Genomic DNA, 15,089 nt, shown 5'->3' on the forward strand with positions numbered 1-15,089 from the left:
CCAGAATTGGTGTTTATATTCCCAACCCCAAAAGGCTGTGCATTAACTGTTGACTGGTTTCATGTTACATAGCATACTTCACCCCCAATTTCCAAATAAAAAGACGATTGGTTCACTATTGAAAACTGCTTACAAGTATAATAATTGCTACTGTCACAATATTTTTTTAGATTTGCTTTTTCTTCAACAAAAATTTTTGAGCCTATCAAACTTAGGATTCTTCCCAATGCCTCTTAATTTTTCTTCAAATTCTTTTTTACTTTTGTGTATTCATAGAATAGACAAAAAAGTTAAGTCCCACCAGAATAATGTCTATTTCTTATCTTAGAGATGAGGCCCAGAATCAACGATACCCCGTGCTCAAACATAATAATCATAATTTTGTACCAAGTTTTGTACCAAGTACGGGGAAAGAAATTAAATTAAATTTCCAATTTCAGATCAAATGAACTCTTTCCTAATCTTCTAGGATCACTGGTTCGAGACGATCATTACTGGAAAAAACAAGAGCTAAGAGCTCATATGGCACTTGTGACGAGGCATGAAGAGCTAAGAGCCAAGAGATCATATGGTATGAGCTCTAACAAAATTCTATGAATCAATAGATTGATTTAAAAGGAAAATAAGAGGCTTACTGCCGGTCAGGATTTAAAATAAGAGCTCTGAGTCACGATGTCCTTTTAAATATCAAAATTCATTCAGATCCGATCACCCACTCGTATGTTATAAATACCTAATTTCTTCTAATTTTTCCTCTCCCTTTAGCCCCCCAGATGGTCGAATCTGGGAAAACGACTTTATCAAGTCAATTTGTGCAGCTCCCTGACAAGCCTACCAATTTTCATCGTCCTAGCACGCCCAGAAGCACCAAACTCGCCAAATCACTGAACCCCTACCCCCAACTCCCCCAAAGAGAACGAATCCAGTACGGTTCCGTAAATCACGTATCAAGGACATTTGCTTATTCTATCCACCAAGCTTCATCCCGATTCCTCCACTCAAAGTGTTTTCCAAGATTTCCCCCTCCAACTCCCCCAATGTCAAAAGATCTGGTCGGGATTTGAAATAAGAGCTCTGAGACATGAATTCCTTCTGAATATCAAATTTCATTAAGATCCGATCAACTATTCGTAAGATTAAAATACCCCAATTTTCACGTTTTCCAAGAATTCCGGATTCCCTCTCCAATCCCCCCAATGTCACAGGATCTGGTCGGAATCCAAAATTAGAGCTTTAAAGCACAAGATCCTTCTAAATATCAAATTTCATTAAGATCTGGTCACCCTTTCGTAAGTTACAAAATACCTCAATTTTCAAAATTATCCCCCCCACATCTCCACCAAAGAGAGCTGATCCGGTCCGATTATGTCAGTCACGTATCTTAAACAGGTTTTTATTCTTCCCATCCAGTTTCATCCTGATCTCACCATTTTAAGTATTTTCAAAGATTTCTGGTACCCCCCGACTGCCTCCCCCCAATTACGCTGGATCTGGTTGAGATTTAAAATAAAACATCTGAGTTACGAGGTCCTTCTAAATATGAAATTTCATTAAGATCCGATCACTCCTTCGTAAGTTGAAAATTCGTCATTTTCTCTAATTTTTCAGAATTAAACACCCCCCCCCCCAATAGAGCGGATCCGTTCCAATCATGTAAGTCATGTATCTAAGACTTCTGCTTATTTTTCCCACCAAGTTCCATCCCGATCCCTCCAATCTAAGTGTTTTCCATCATTTTAGGTTCTCCCACCCCAAACTCCCCCCAATGTCACCAGATCCGGTCGCGACTTAAAATAAGAGCTTTGAGACACGATATCCTTCTAAATATCAAATTTCATTGAAATCTGATCGCCCGTTCGTAAGTTAAAAATACCTCTTTTTTCTAATTTTTCAGAATTAACCCCCCCCCCAACTACCTCAAAGAGAACGGATCCATTGCGGTTATGTCAATCATGTTTCTAGGACTTGCGCTTATTTTTCCCACCAAGTCTCATCCAGATCCCTCCACTCTAAGTGTTTTCCAAGTTTTAGGTTTCCCCCTCCCAACTCCCCCAATGTCACCAGATCTGGTCGGGATTTAAAGTAAGAGCTCTGACACACGATATTCTTCTAAATATCAAATTTCATTGAGATCCGATCACCCGTTCCTAAGTTAAAAATACCTCATTTTTTTTATAGAATTACCCCCCCCCCCCCCCAACTACCCCAAAGAGAGCAGATCTGGTCCGGTTATGGCAGTCACGTATCTTAGATAGGTTTTAATTCTTTGCTTCCAGTTTCATCCTATCTCACTGCTTTAAGTATTTTCTAAGATTTCCGGTCCCCCCAACTGCCCCCATCCCCCAATTACGCTGGATCCGGCTGAGATTTAAAATAAGAGATCTGAGTTACGAGGTCCTTCTAAATATGAAGTTTCATGAAGATCCGAACACTCCTTCGTAAGTTAAAAATGCGTCATTTTTTTTAATTTTTTAGAATTAACCCCCCCCCCCCCCAATAGAGTGGATCTGTTCCAATTCTGTAAATCATGTATCTAAGACTTGTGCTTATTTTTCCCACCAAGTTTCATCCCTAAGCGTTTTCCATCATTTTAGGTTCCCCCACCCCAAACTTCCCCCAATGTCACCAGATCCGGTCGGGACTTAAATAAGAGCTTTGAGACACAATATCCTTCTAAGCATCAAATTTCATTGAGATCTGATGACCCGTTCATAAGTTAAAAATACCTCATTTTTTCTAATTTTCAGAATTAACCGCCCTCCAACTACCCCAAAGAGAGCGGATCTGTTCCGGTTAAGTCAATCATGTATCTAGGACTTGTGCTTATTTTTCCCACCAAGTTTCATCCAGATCCCTCCACTCTAAATGTTTTCCAAATTTTAGGTTTCCCCTCCCAACTTCCCCCCAATTGTCACCAGGTCCGGTCGGGATTTAAAATAAGAGCTCTGAGACACGATATCCTTCTAAGTATCAAATTTCATTGAGATCCGATCACCCGTTCGTAAGTTAAAAATACCTCATTTTTTCTAATTTTTCAGAATTAACCCCCCCTCCCCAACTACCCCAAAGAGAGCAGATCCGTTCCGGTTATGTCAATCATGTATCTAGGACTTGTGCTTATTTTTCCCATCAAGTTTCATCCCGATCCCTCCACTCTAAGTGTTTTCCAAGATTTTAGGTTTCCCCCTCCCAGCTCCTCCCCAATATCTTCAGATCCGGTCGGGATTTAAAGTAACAGCTCTGAGACACGATATCCTTCCAAACATCAAATTCCATTAAGATCTGATCAACTGTTCGTAAGTTAAAAATATTTCATTTTTTCTATTTTTTCCGAATTAACGGGCCCCCACTCCCCCCAGATGATCAAATCAGGAAAACGACTATTTATAATTTAATCTGGTCCGGTCCCTGATATGCCTGCCAAATTTCATCGTCCTAGCTTACCTGGAAGTGCCTAAAGTAGCAAAACCGGGACCGACAGACCGACGGAATTTGCGATTGCTATATGTCACTTGGTTAATACCAAATGCCATAAAAAACAAATAAACACTCATCCGCCGATATTTCTTCTGCCAAAACATGCAAAATTTCAGATTTTTGTATTTAGGAGTTTGTAACCTCTATAATAGAGTTCTTAAGTATGCTGAATGATAGTATGGTTTTCATTAAGATTGCTTGAGGTTTTGAGGTTGTACCCCCTTTTCAAATATGGGGCAATTTCTTTCAGGCCCATAACTTTTGATGGGTCACATTAAAGTTAATAAACTTCATATATTATGAATTAGTATAAGAAAATCAGTTCTGTTATACATCTATTACTGTCAAAACTTTGTTTTTTGGAGTTTCGGCTACTATTGAGGCGTGTCGCTTCTTACTTCCAGTTCGTTACCACGAGCTGTTTAATTAATTAGCCTCTTTCATTAATTAATTAATGATAATTAATATATTAATTAGTTATTTTTTTAGGCATAAGTTTGAACCCAGAAAGAATTGAATGAAAGAACAGAAGAAGCCGTTACAATTTCTGTAAAAATACTATTTCGCGGTTCAATAATTTTTTCTTTTTTCTTCGTTTCAGCTCATCTTTAGTTGTCAGGATATTATTGAAATACCGTAATTGTTTTGTCAGTGACAAACATACCGTAAATCTCACTGTAAGATTCCAATCCTATTTTATTCAGTCACAAGATTTATTGGGAGTAAAACAGATGCGCTATGTTAGTAAGTAGTCCAAATTTCCTTTCTTTTCTTTTTTTTTCCTTTTTTTCTATGCCATATTTACCCCAAAGGAAAAGTTGACGAAAACAAATAATGCATATAGTTTATGGGATTTTCGTTCATGGCGATTGATACCTTACGTAATTTCCTTTGAAAACAGCTATCAGATACTTACTAGGATAAAGGGTTAGGATTACTAGGGTTAGATTTCCAGGGTAAAACTAAAGCCGGTTTTTGGTACGCTGATTGGGCTTCTCTGAATTTAAAGTTGGGGTAGCAGCTTGCTAATTTGGGCTAGAAAGCAGCAGCTTCCATACTGGTCTCTACTGAAAGAGGCTAATAACAGGTAAATGTTTGACTAGTGATAAAAAAGAAAGACATGAATATGAGGACGGCAAATGGTTCTATGGCCGATAAATGTTATTTTATCGCTGTTACTTTTGTAATTGACAAGAAAATTAAGGCAAAATAAAGTAAATTTGAATAAGTTAAAGCGAAGAGAAATAACAAAAATCCAACGAATATTTCACCCGTTTGTAATAAGGAGTCTTCAGCATAAAAAAAGGAAACTAGAAACTAAAACTAAAAAATATAACTAAAAAATATGTATGAAATTAAAATAGATTAAAATAAAATATTTAATATACAAATATTTACATTTACAATTTGTAGCTGCCAGTATCAAACCAAGAAAGTAACTGCCACTTTCATAATTTTATAACTTAAAGACCTTTCTCCTCGGGCTATGGGGAATATTTTATATCCCAAGGCACAACTATTGGGCCTTTCAACTAAGATGAACAAAACGGCTATCCCAAAATTTTGATCGGACGATTTTGGGAAAAAAAGTGAAGGAGAGGGCATAGTTGCCCTCCAATCTTTTTGGTCAATTAAAAAGAGAACTCGAAATTTTAAATTCCATTCGATGAGTCTTCTCACGATATTATAGGACCAACGGGTCAATACAATCACCCATTGGAAAAAAACAACAACAAAAAAACAACAAATAAATACGCGTCCCTTATCTTTCTTCTGATAAAAAATACGAAATTCTACATTTTTGCAGATAGGAACTTAAAACCTCTAACGTAGAGCTTACTGACACGCTGAATCTGATTGTGTGATTTTCATTAAGAATTTATGACTTATAGGGAACGTTTCCTTTTTTTCGAAAATCAGGCAAATTTTCTAAGGCATATAACCTTTAATAGATACGACTAAACCTAACGAAACTTATATAATTGAAATCAACATAATAGCCGGATCGCTCCTTACTTACAGTTCGTTACCACGACCTGTTTGATTATTTTTCAGATAATTCAGTGTTTTTCAAAATGTGATGCGTGCATTTTTAGGGCATGATCCAGGAAGGTATTTTCTCAAGAAATTTGATTAAAAAAGCAATAGAGGTCATCCAGTTCATGGTTTTCAATAACATTCTTAGTAGATCACTAAATCCATACTCCAACGAATGATGCAATTTTCTCAAAGTCCCAGGGGGGGAAGTTGGAGCCAATTTTCCCAAATCAAACGAAAATGACAGAGAAAACTTAAAAATGAGCAATAGAAATGTAAAAATGTATTAAAGAAAACGACCCATTTCTGTGAATGCTTTAATTATGCAGGCTTATCTTAGTTTTGACTGAATTTTTGGAGATATTAAATTTCAGATGAAGGGGGGTAAAACTCTGGTCTAGGGGAAGACTGGGGCCTGGGGGCAAACTGAGGTCTTAAAAGCACCCTCTTCCCCATAGCAAATTACGTGCCTGACCCCAACCACGTGCCACTTAGGGGTTGAAGAAGTTTAGGCATGTGGTTCTGTAGCCGCTCAAAGTTTTACATCAAAAGACAGATTACTTATTGTTATACTAACTTATTCAAATTATTTGCTTATTTTTACTATTTGTTTTGTAAAACTATTTGTTTTGTAAAACTATTTGTAATTTATAGTCTATAGAGAAATCATAGTACTAAGAACCTAATGTGCATCTTTTTTTCTGTGATTTTTTTTATTTGTCAGGTTACATTCAGGTTATTTTTTTTTGTTTATTACTATTCACTCCTGCATATCTGGAGTTTTCGGTTTATAGAAGGTGAACAGGAGGGATGTATAGTGAAATAAGTTAGATAGGAAAATTTTGCCATTGTTTTGAAAATCTTGAAAATCATCTTTAAAAAAATGTTGCTTCTAGAGGGCCAAGGAAATCGATGTACTATAAAAAATGAAAAATCATTTTTAATATAGAAGAGAACATGTTTTCCTGCCTGTTCTGCATTGGTATTAAACTTATTTAAAACTTTACACCCTAAACCCAATCCGTTGATTTTTGAATTTAAAAAAAGGGAATAGTTGTGGGAAAAGTCAAAGTCATGGCCAATTGTAGAAAAAAGCCAAGACAGATTGTCCAATTAAGTGGGCAGCCCAGTCAAGGTTAATTTTACCCCTTTGATTGCCGTAGTTATTGTCTCCCATTTATGCGTCACCTCTCCGTGCATGCGTGTCCCTTCACAATGCCGAACTAGAGTCGTACCTGTTGGAGGTTCTCCCTGGGGAACACACGCAGGTTGACTACGGGTTTCAATGTCGGAGTCACTGTAAAGAAATTTATAATATACAATTGGAAATTTTTAAACCATGTCTCTCTACAGTGATCTGGGTACTCACCTAGTTTATCCTAAAATTCCTTTTCTCAGTGCCCAAGCATGTATTGCTTTGTATAGTATGGAAAACAAACTATTTACGTAAACTTCACGTCTTGGAGGGAAACTCAGCTGGTTATATACAATAACAATAGCAATTAACAATAACAATAACAATAAATTAACAATAATAATGTTTAGGAAAACAAACTATTTATTGTAAACTTCACGTCTTGGAGGGAAAATCAGCTGTTTATATAAAATAACAATAACAATTAACAATAAAAATAACAAAAACAATAACGATTAACAATAATAATGTTTAAAAAAATCAATTATTTATTGTAAACTTCACATTTTGCAGGGAAACTTAAATGGATCCATGTAAACATGGATCATATTTCTGATAACACAAGGACATAACACAAATAAGCAGAATTATTTGATTGTTTATTGATTTTTCCATTACAATCGATCACTAAATGGTTTTACAACATTCATTATTACTACTGATTTTTTCGAGATTTATCTTCATTTTTCCCTTCAACCTTCTAGAAAGTCGACAAGGACCACTTCTTCCCAGTCTTAGAACTCGGCTTCCATTACTTTGTTGACAAAATTTCATGTATTTTTGGAATGCTCTTGGTCCTAATGCATTTTTGATACCGGGAAGGTAAATTTGGACTCAGGAATCAGAAGTGAATCATAGAAGGGTTGATGAACTTGCAAAGCTAGCAAAACTTTATGATAGACACGGAAATTTTGTTTAAGGTTTCAAGACTTTGAATCTTCTTTAGAAAAATAGTCACTTCAAAAGTACCAAGGAAATCGATACGTGATACAAATTTAAGCGTTTAATTAATTAAAAAAAGAGTTCTTCTGAGGGAAGTAAAGAGCAAAGTTGGAACTGATGATATTTCTCAATGCTCGTAGTATTCTAGAAACGCAGCGCTTTACTGAAATTACTGCTACTACTATTACTATTACTAAGAACTTACCGAAACACCAAGCCACTTAAGACCAATATAGCTATGCGTGCTGCTCCTCCATCCCAGTCTATTCAAAGGCTCCCGCTCAGGAAGCTCTCGTTTCCTTTAAATGTTTCTTTGTGACATTCTGCCGCCCTAACCGCAAACGAACTGCTTTCCATTTAGCCCTAAACGGTTGTCAAAAAAAAATAAATAATATTTGGGAATTAGTCATCCTTCATTCGTAGAACGTACCCTAGCCATCTTAACCTTTCTCTCATTGTAGCCCTAGAAACTGGGATTGAACAACACTTTTCGCACAGCCTACTGTTTGAAATACGGTCAGTCAGCCGGGTACCCAGAACAATCCGTTGGCAATTACTCTGGAAAACATCTAACAAATCTTCATCCGCTTTTCATAGCGCCCATGCTTCAGAGCCATATTTGACCACTGTTATCATTGTGGCTTCCAATATTCTAATCTTGGTTTGCAAATTTATCTTCCTATTCTTCCAAGAAAAATGTTAACTTTGAAAAAACATCCTAAGCCTCTGCCATTCCACTTTTAACACCTTCGCTACCACCACCGTCTTTACTTATAATTAAATTAAAAAATAAGTTTTTTCAGCTGAAAGTAAGGAGCAACGGTAAAACTTAAGACGAACAGAAATTATTCCATATATGAAAGCCGCTTCCCTTCCTGAACGTCCCGCTCTTTACAGTAAAGTTTGACTCTTTGTCACAGTTCAACTTTTTAAAACAATAACAATTTTAGTGTATAGAGCGGGACGTTGAGGAGAGGACAGCCCCATTCATATAGGGAGTAATTTCTGTTCGTTTGAAGTTTTAATGTCGCTCCTCGCTTTCAGTTGAGAAATCTTTTAGAATTAATGTATGTTTTGTTTGGCTCACCGCTCATGAATAATTAAAACGAAAATTGTATATTAATTTCTTTTTGGCTAAATGGTTTTCTCATAGTTTTGATCGGATGATTTTGATAAAAAAAAGGGTGAGGGAGGAGGTCTAGCTAAAAATACAACTTTTATTAGTAATAAATATATATATAACTTAAGAATGAACTTACGTAACGAACTTATGTATTTATATATTTTTATTATGTACATGAGGGGGCTCACCCCCTCGTTAATACCTCACTCTTTGCATTAATGCTTGAATTTTGTTCCAATTCTTTAATAATGACCCCTGAATCACAAAGGGCGTAGAATAAGCAGGTCAAATTACTAAAAATACTTTAGCTTAAAGAGCGGGGTATTTCTGTTCGTCTTAATTTTTGATGCTGCTCCTTACTTCCAGTTGAAAAAACTTTTTTAATTGTTTTCTCATTGTTTTTTTTTAAATAATGCTAAGAAATCCTGTGACCCCTTCATGGAAATTCACTTCCCTTATGATAAATTCCTCCATTGAGAGATCCTCCCATGTATCCCTCTCCCCCTGACCCCCCGCGCGAAAAAGTTCCCCTGAAAACGTCTGTACACTTCCCAATAATCATTACTATATGTAAACGACGGTCAAAGTTTGTAACTTGCTGCCGCTCCCTCTGGGACTGTGGGGGATTAAGCCCTCCCCACACACATAGTTATTAGGTTTTTCGACTATGCTGAACCAAATGGCCATCTCAAAATTTTGATCCGGTGACATTGAGAACAAACTGAACGTGGGAGGGGGCCTAGGGCCCTCCAAGTTTTTGTTCACTTAAAAAGGGTACTAGAACTTTTAATTTCCTTTAGAAAGAGGCCTCTTGCGAAATTCTAGGACCACTGGGTCGATACAGTCACCCCTAGAAAAAAACAAATAAACACGCATCCGTGATCCGTCTTCTGGCAAAAAATGCAGAATTCCACATTTTTATAGATAGGAGCTTGAAACTTGGACAGTACGGTTCTCTGATACGCTGAATCTGATGGTGTGAATTACGTTAAGATTCTTTAATAACAGTCTTTTCCAAAATAAGGCAAATTTTCTCAGACTCATAACTTTTGATAGGTACGATTAAACTTGACGAAACTTAAATATTTAAAACCAGTATAGAAATACAATTCTTTTTATGTAACTAGTGGTATCAAAATTCCGTTTTTTAGTGTTTCGGTTACTATTGAGCCGGGCAGCTCCTTACTATAGTTCGTTACCACGAACTGGCTGATACTTCCAAGGTAAGTGAAGCTGTCCACTTGATCAATCCTTTCGTTACCCAATGCCTCATTTTCAACTCTACTTATTTCTCGCCTTAGTTACTTAGTCTTCTTAATATTTATTTTCAAGCATATTCTAGCACTTTGAACCCTCAAAACCTCTAAAACTTCCTTCCTTTTGTTCCCACTTTCATCTAAGATGCTTAAATCACCAGCGTAATCTAAGTCCAGGAGTGTTTTTCCTCCCCTTTGATTTCGTAGTCTTTCATTGTCTTTCCTGTATTTCTTAAGGTTAAAATCCATCAAAATTATCCATATAAAGGGGGATAGAAAACAGGCCTGCTTAACTCGTGGTTTAATACGAAACTAGTTGCTCGCCTCATTTTCTACCTTAACCGCAACAGTATTATTCACGTACATAGCATCATTAACTTTAGTGTATTTGTCTGGTGTACCATATAAGAACAACCCTTTGCTAAAGTTCTTTTATCAACAGAATCAAACGCTTGCTCGGGTTTGTGGTAGCTGTTTGCTCGGGTTTGTGTGGTAACGGGTTTCTCGGGTTTCTGATGTTCGGGCGGCGATAATTAAAGCAAAGAAGAAGTTCTCGCGAGGCATTGACCAAGTTTGTGGCATGTATTTAGCTCATTGCAGCCAAAGGGTCCTCGAGCATCTCACTCTGGTATACCATATGATCTTCACTTGCGGTTTAGTACCAGATTCCTTTTGTGTTGGGGTTGTCACGCCGGTATTAAAGAAAGGAAAAGACCCCCTCAATGCGGCTCTCACCGCCCCATAACAGTTGCAGAATTAAATGTCTGTAAATTAAAGAATTAAATGTCCACGTCTATCAATCTAGACAATGGAGGGACCATATTGCAATTATCTTTATAAACCAAATCATTTGATTTTAAAACAATATATGCACATATGTATTAGTAATAATGACTCTCACTATTTGATAAACTTAACATTCTGGTGAACCGCTTTATTTGAAATGGGATGTGAATTTTATTGCTGTATCTATTGGAGTGAAGGATGAGCGTGACCAATTCTCATCCCGCTTTTTGACATTTGATATCCAAGGCTATTTTAATTTAAAAACCTTTTTAAAAAACGTAGTATTAATTTATTAAATAAAGAAGAGCTGAATTTTGATGAATATGAAGAATTGGAAACCATAGGAGATGGTTTCTGAGCTTGCAAATTGCCACGGCGGTGGTGGCATTGCAAGCAAGGATGCTCCCCCTTCCGTACCTAGGCAGTAGAGCAAACCCGCCAGCACACTTCATAGTGGTGAGAGGGTGTAAACGTCACCTAGCTTCACGCCAAGCTAAGTGACGGCCAACGTGCACCGGGTGACCCGTAGGACTGGGGCCCCTGCGGTTAATCATACCCAAGAAACATCCATAATTATGTTGAATATGTCTAATATGACAGCGAATTTGGCTACGGCATTCTCGGCATTAAGGGATGCGTCGAGTCTGGCGACCTCGTCGAAAAGTGAGCTAGCTACCAAACTATCAAGGAGACAAGGCCTGAATATCGGCTGCTGGAACCTCTATTCCATCAAATGTTCACTAACGCAAGCCTTCGTAGCTGAAGAATTTTATTTATATAACCTGGACATACTATGTGTTTCAGAGACAAGATTAAATGGACAAACGACACTTGACCTAATAGCCCCTTCGGGTAAAAAGGCCATAGTATTCAATTCTGGCCCAATGGATGGATCCGGCCTCGCAGGAGTGGGAATAATCTTGCCAACCAAGATCGCATCGGGACTCCTTGACTATGAAGCAGTGTCCGACAGAACTGTGATGGCCCGTTTAAAAGGTCAGGGTAATAACCTGACAATACTATCTGTATATGCCCCTATTCGTGACGCCCCTGACCACTTGAAAGACAAATTCTATGCCGACCTCCAACTGACTCTGAATAAAATTCCTCGTAAGGACATCCTCTTGATCGGTGGTGACTTCAATGCCAAGATTGGCACGAGACTAAACGATTCTGAATGGGCCATTGGCAACCACGGTTTGGGCGACCGGTGCATTAACGGAGTTAGACTTCTCATGTTTACTATGCTGAATAATCTCAGTGTGGCTAATTCATGGTTTAAACACAAACCTTGCCACACTTACACTTGGAGATCCCGAGATGATCGAACCCACGTCCAAATTGACTATTTACTCTTTTCTCGTCGCTGGAAGTCAGTGATCGAAGACTCGAGAGTATACAGAGGGGCGGACACTGGATCAAAAAGTGGATCCGACCATTTATTACTAAAATCAAATTGTTAGATTCAGACTCAGCTCCAAAAAAGTATCTGCACCTACATGCATCCTAGACACAGCGAAACTCAAACTCCCTGAAATCAAAGAGACCTTTATGGTCGAACTTACAAACCGTTTTACGGCGTTGCAAGATAATGACCGAGAATTTAAAACAAATCAAGCAATTTCTGAGACCGAGACAAGTGCCATGACCGAGCAAGAAAATTTTAACCCATCGCTAAATATAGAAAAGCGCTGGATCAAGTTCCGAAACCAAGTGAAAGAGGCAGCTACAGAAATTCTCGGAGTTAGGGACAAAAAACCCAAAAGATGGATTTCTCAGAAGACAATAGAACTCTTTTTAAGGAAGAAACAAATGACTGATAAACACTCTGCTTCTTTTAAAGCACTCCGCAAAGAATGTCACAAATCTGCTAAGGCTGACAAACAAGCATATTGGTCTAATGTAGCCTGTGAAATGGAAAAAGCTGCTGCACGCAACGATTCACGGAAACTCTACCAGCTCCTAGGAGAATCAACCGGGAAAAAGAAACAAAGATCGACCCCCACGCTACTTAGTAAGGACAACAAGCTTCTCACGAGCAAAGAAAATCGCATCGAACGATGGCGCGCTCACTTCCAGGAGCTTCTTCACCCACCAGAAAATGACCACAGCCAACCCATTCCATCCCACAGCAGTTCTGAGTCACCATCTGGGTATGAGGATTGCAATATCGCCCCTCCAAGTAGAGAAGAAATTATTCATGCCATAAGACTATTAAAAAATAATAAAAGCCCTAGCATTGACGAATTACCAGCTGAACTTCTCAAGGCCCTTCCAGAAGCGGCTATCGACGAGCTCCACAACTTACTCACGGATGTCTGGGTCAATGAATACATTCTTGAAGAGTGGAGGACCTCTATAGTAATTCCTGTATTTAAGAAAGGTGATCGAGCCGATTGTAAAAATTATGGAGGAATTTCCCTGATACCCATTTATGCAAAAGTTTTCACAATAATTGTATTAAATAGGTTCGGAAATATTAGAAATTTGGCCTCGGACGAGGCCAAATCAAGCAGGATTCAGACCTGGTATGGGATGCTGCAATCATATTTTTAGCCTGAGACAGATCCTGGAAAACCACCTTATACACCAACAGGAAACAATACAAGTCTTTATAGACTTTGTAACGGCTTTTGACTCGGTGAAGAGAATTGCCATCTGGGATGCAATGAGGGATGATGGAGTGCCCGAAAAGATAGTCCGTTTAATTAAGGCTTATTACGTGGGAACGAGGGCATTTATAAGAGCTGACGGAGAAATCTCAAAAGAAATATCAATTGACGAAGGAGTGCGACAGGGTTGTGCCTTATCGCCTATTTTATTTAACTTTGTCATTGACCAGATCATGAAGACTCTTGACACATATAAAGGTGTGACAATCAGTCCAGCACTATCAATAACAGACCTTGATTACGCCGATGATGTGGATATCTTGGCTGAGTCGATAATAGAAGCACAGCTCATGATAGACGACATTGCTGCTAGATCCCTTGCTACTGGACTAAAGATCAGCCAATCGAAAACAAAATCGATGCGCACCTTTGGGCTAGATAAAACTCCTGTCACATTGAATGGCATCCCAATCGAGGACGTCCAGAATTTCAAATATCTAGGCTCCCTAATAAATCCCAAGGGCGAAGCTCTAAGCGAAATACAAAGCCGCATCTCCGCAGCCTCGGTAGCATTCATCCAGCTTCGGAAGTGCCTCTGGTTACGAAATGAAATCTCCCTTCGAACGAAGCTCCGGATATATAACACTTTGGTCCTCTCTGTGCTTCTTTATGGTTGCGAAACGTGGCCCCTCAGAGCTGGGGAAGCTAATGACCTGAATGTCTTCCACCACAAGTGTCTTCGCTGTATTCTTGGCCTGCGTCTCTCTGACCGCGTCTCTAACGATGTCATCAGAAGAAGATGAGGTGATATACTACTTGTCTCTGATGTTGTCAAAGCGAGACGTCTACGATGGTTCGGGCATAGACTGCGCCGACCGGATGACTCGTTCAGCAAACAGTGCTTGAAATGCCAACCCCTTGCGCACTGGAAGAAGAAGCCTGGAGGACAAAAAAGACATGGTTATCAACAGTTAGAGCCGACCTAGAGCCAATGGGAGGTTTCAAGAAGCACGGGCACAGATGGAATAGAATGGATCCAGTTGATCGAGCCAGTCGCACTTGAAAGAGAGCAGTGGAGAGACGCATGTCGACAAATTCTGGATGCCACGATGGGCCTGGACAAGGCTCAAACGTGACCCAAGTACAAGTAAGTAAGTAAGTACACCACCACATGTTCTATGTCTATTAGCTAAAGATGGTGTTGATGTTTCTGTGCTCGAGGTCTCCTAGATTGAAGGCATCCAAATTAAGTTAAAACAATTAAAAATAGTCATAGAGTGCTTAGGTTTCAGTTTTGACAAAAATACTTAGCTTCATGTCTCAAACAGTGTATCATAGTTAATCTCAAGCAAGCTGAATGAGACACTGGTTACTTCACAATTCAAAGTAATCTAGTTAATATCATTTTGAAGTTGTACCACTTCTCTCATATGACTGTCGTATTTTAGCTTAAAAATGTATATTACTTTGTTAATTCCATTATAACACAAAATATGTACATTCATGCTTCAAACGGTGTTCTATAGTTAAAAATATATCTTAAGTAACTAGGAAAAGTTAACAACGTTTGGGCATGCCTCATTTTCCTTCATTTTACTGACTTAACATCATTTGAAATCTGTTCTACTTTATGAATTTCATTGGCACGTTTTAAGAAGCTT

The 15,089-nt window shown here is 38.3% G+C and overlaps 1 protein-coding gene across 3 annotated transcripts in view; it reads left to right on the forward strand.

The window, feature by feature from the left end:
* Nucleotides 1-467: 467 nt before the first annotated feature.
* LOC136034113 (uncharacterized) overlaps nt 468-15,089 on the forward strand; it is a 32,120-nt gene continuing 17,498 nt past the window's right edge. The window contains exons 1-2 of one of the 3 annotated variants that reach the window (XM_065715280.1): nt 468-571; nt 4,079-4,221. In XM_065715280.1, coding sequence (XP_065571352.1) covers nt 4,216-4,221 — 6 coding nt within the window. In that variant the 5' untranslated portion in view covers nt 468-571; nt 4,079-4,215. Of the gene's footprint in view, nt 572-3,852; nt 4,222-15,089 lie in introns of those variants that run through there. The other 2 variants (XM_065715262.1, XM_065715271.1) reach the window with 2 other exon arrangements.

The sequence above is a fragment of the Artemia franciscana genome, chromosome 2, assembly GCF_032884065.1.
Source record: "Artemia franciscana chromosome 2, ASM3288406v1, whole genome shotgun sequence".
NCBI classification, from domain to species: domain Eukaryota; kingdom Metazoa; phylum Arthropoda; class Branchiopoda; order Anostraca; family Artemiidae; genus Artemia; species Artemia franciscana.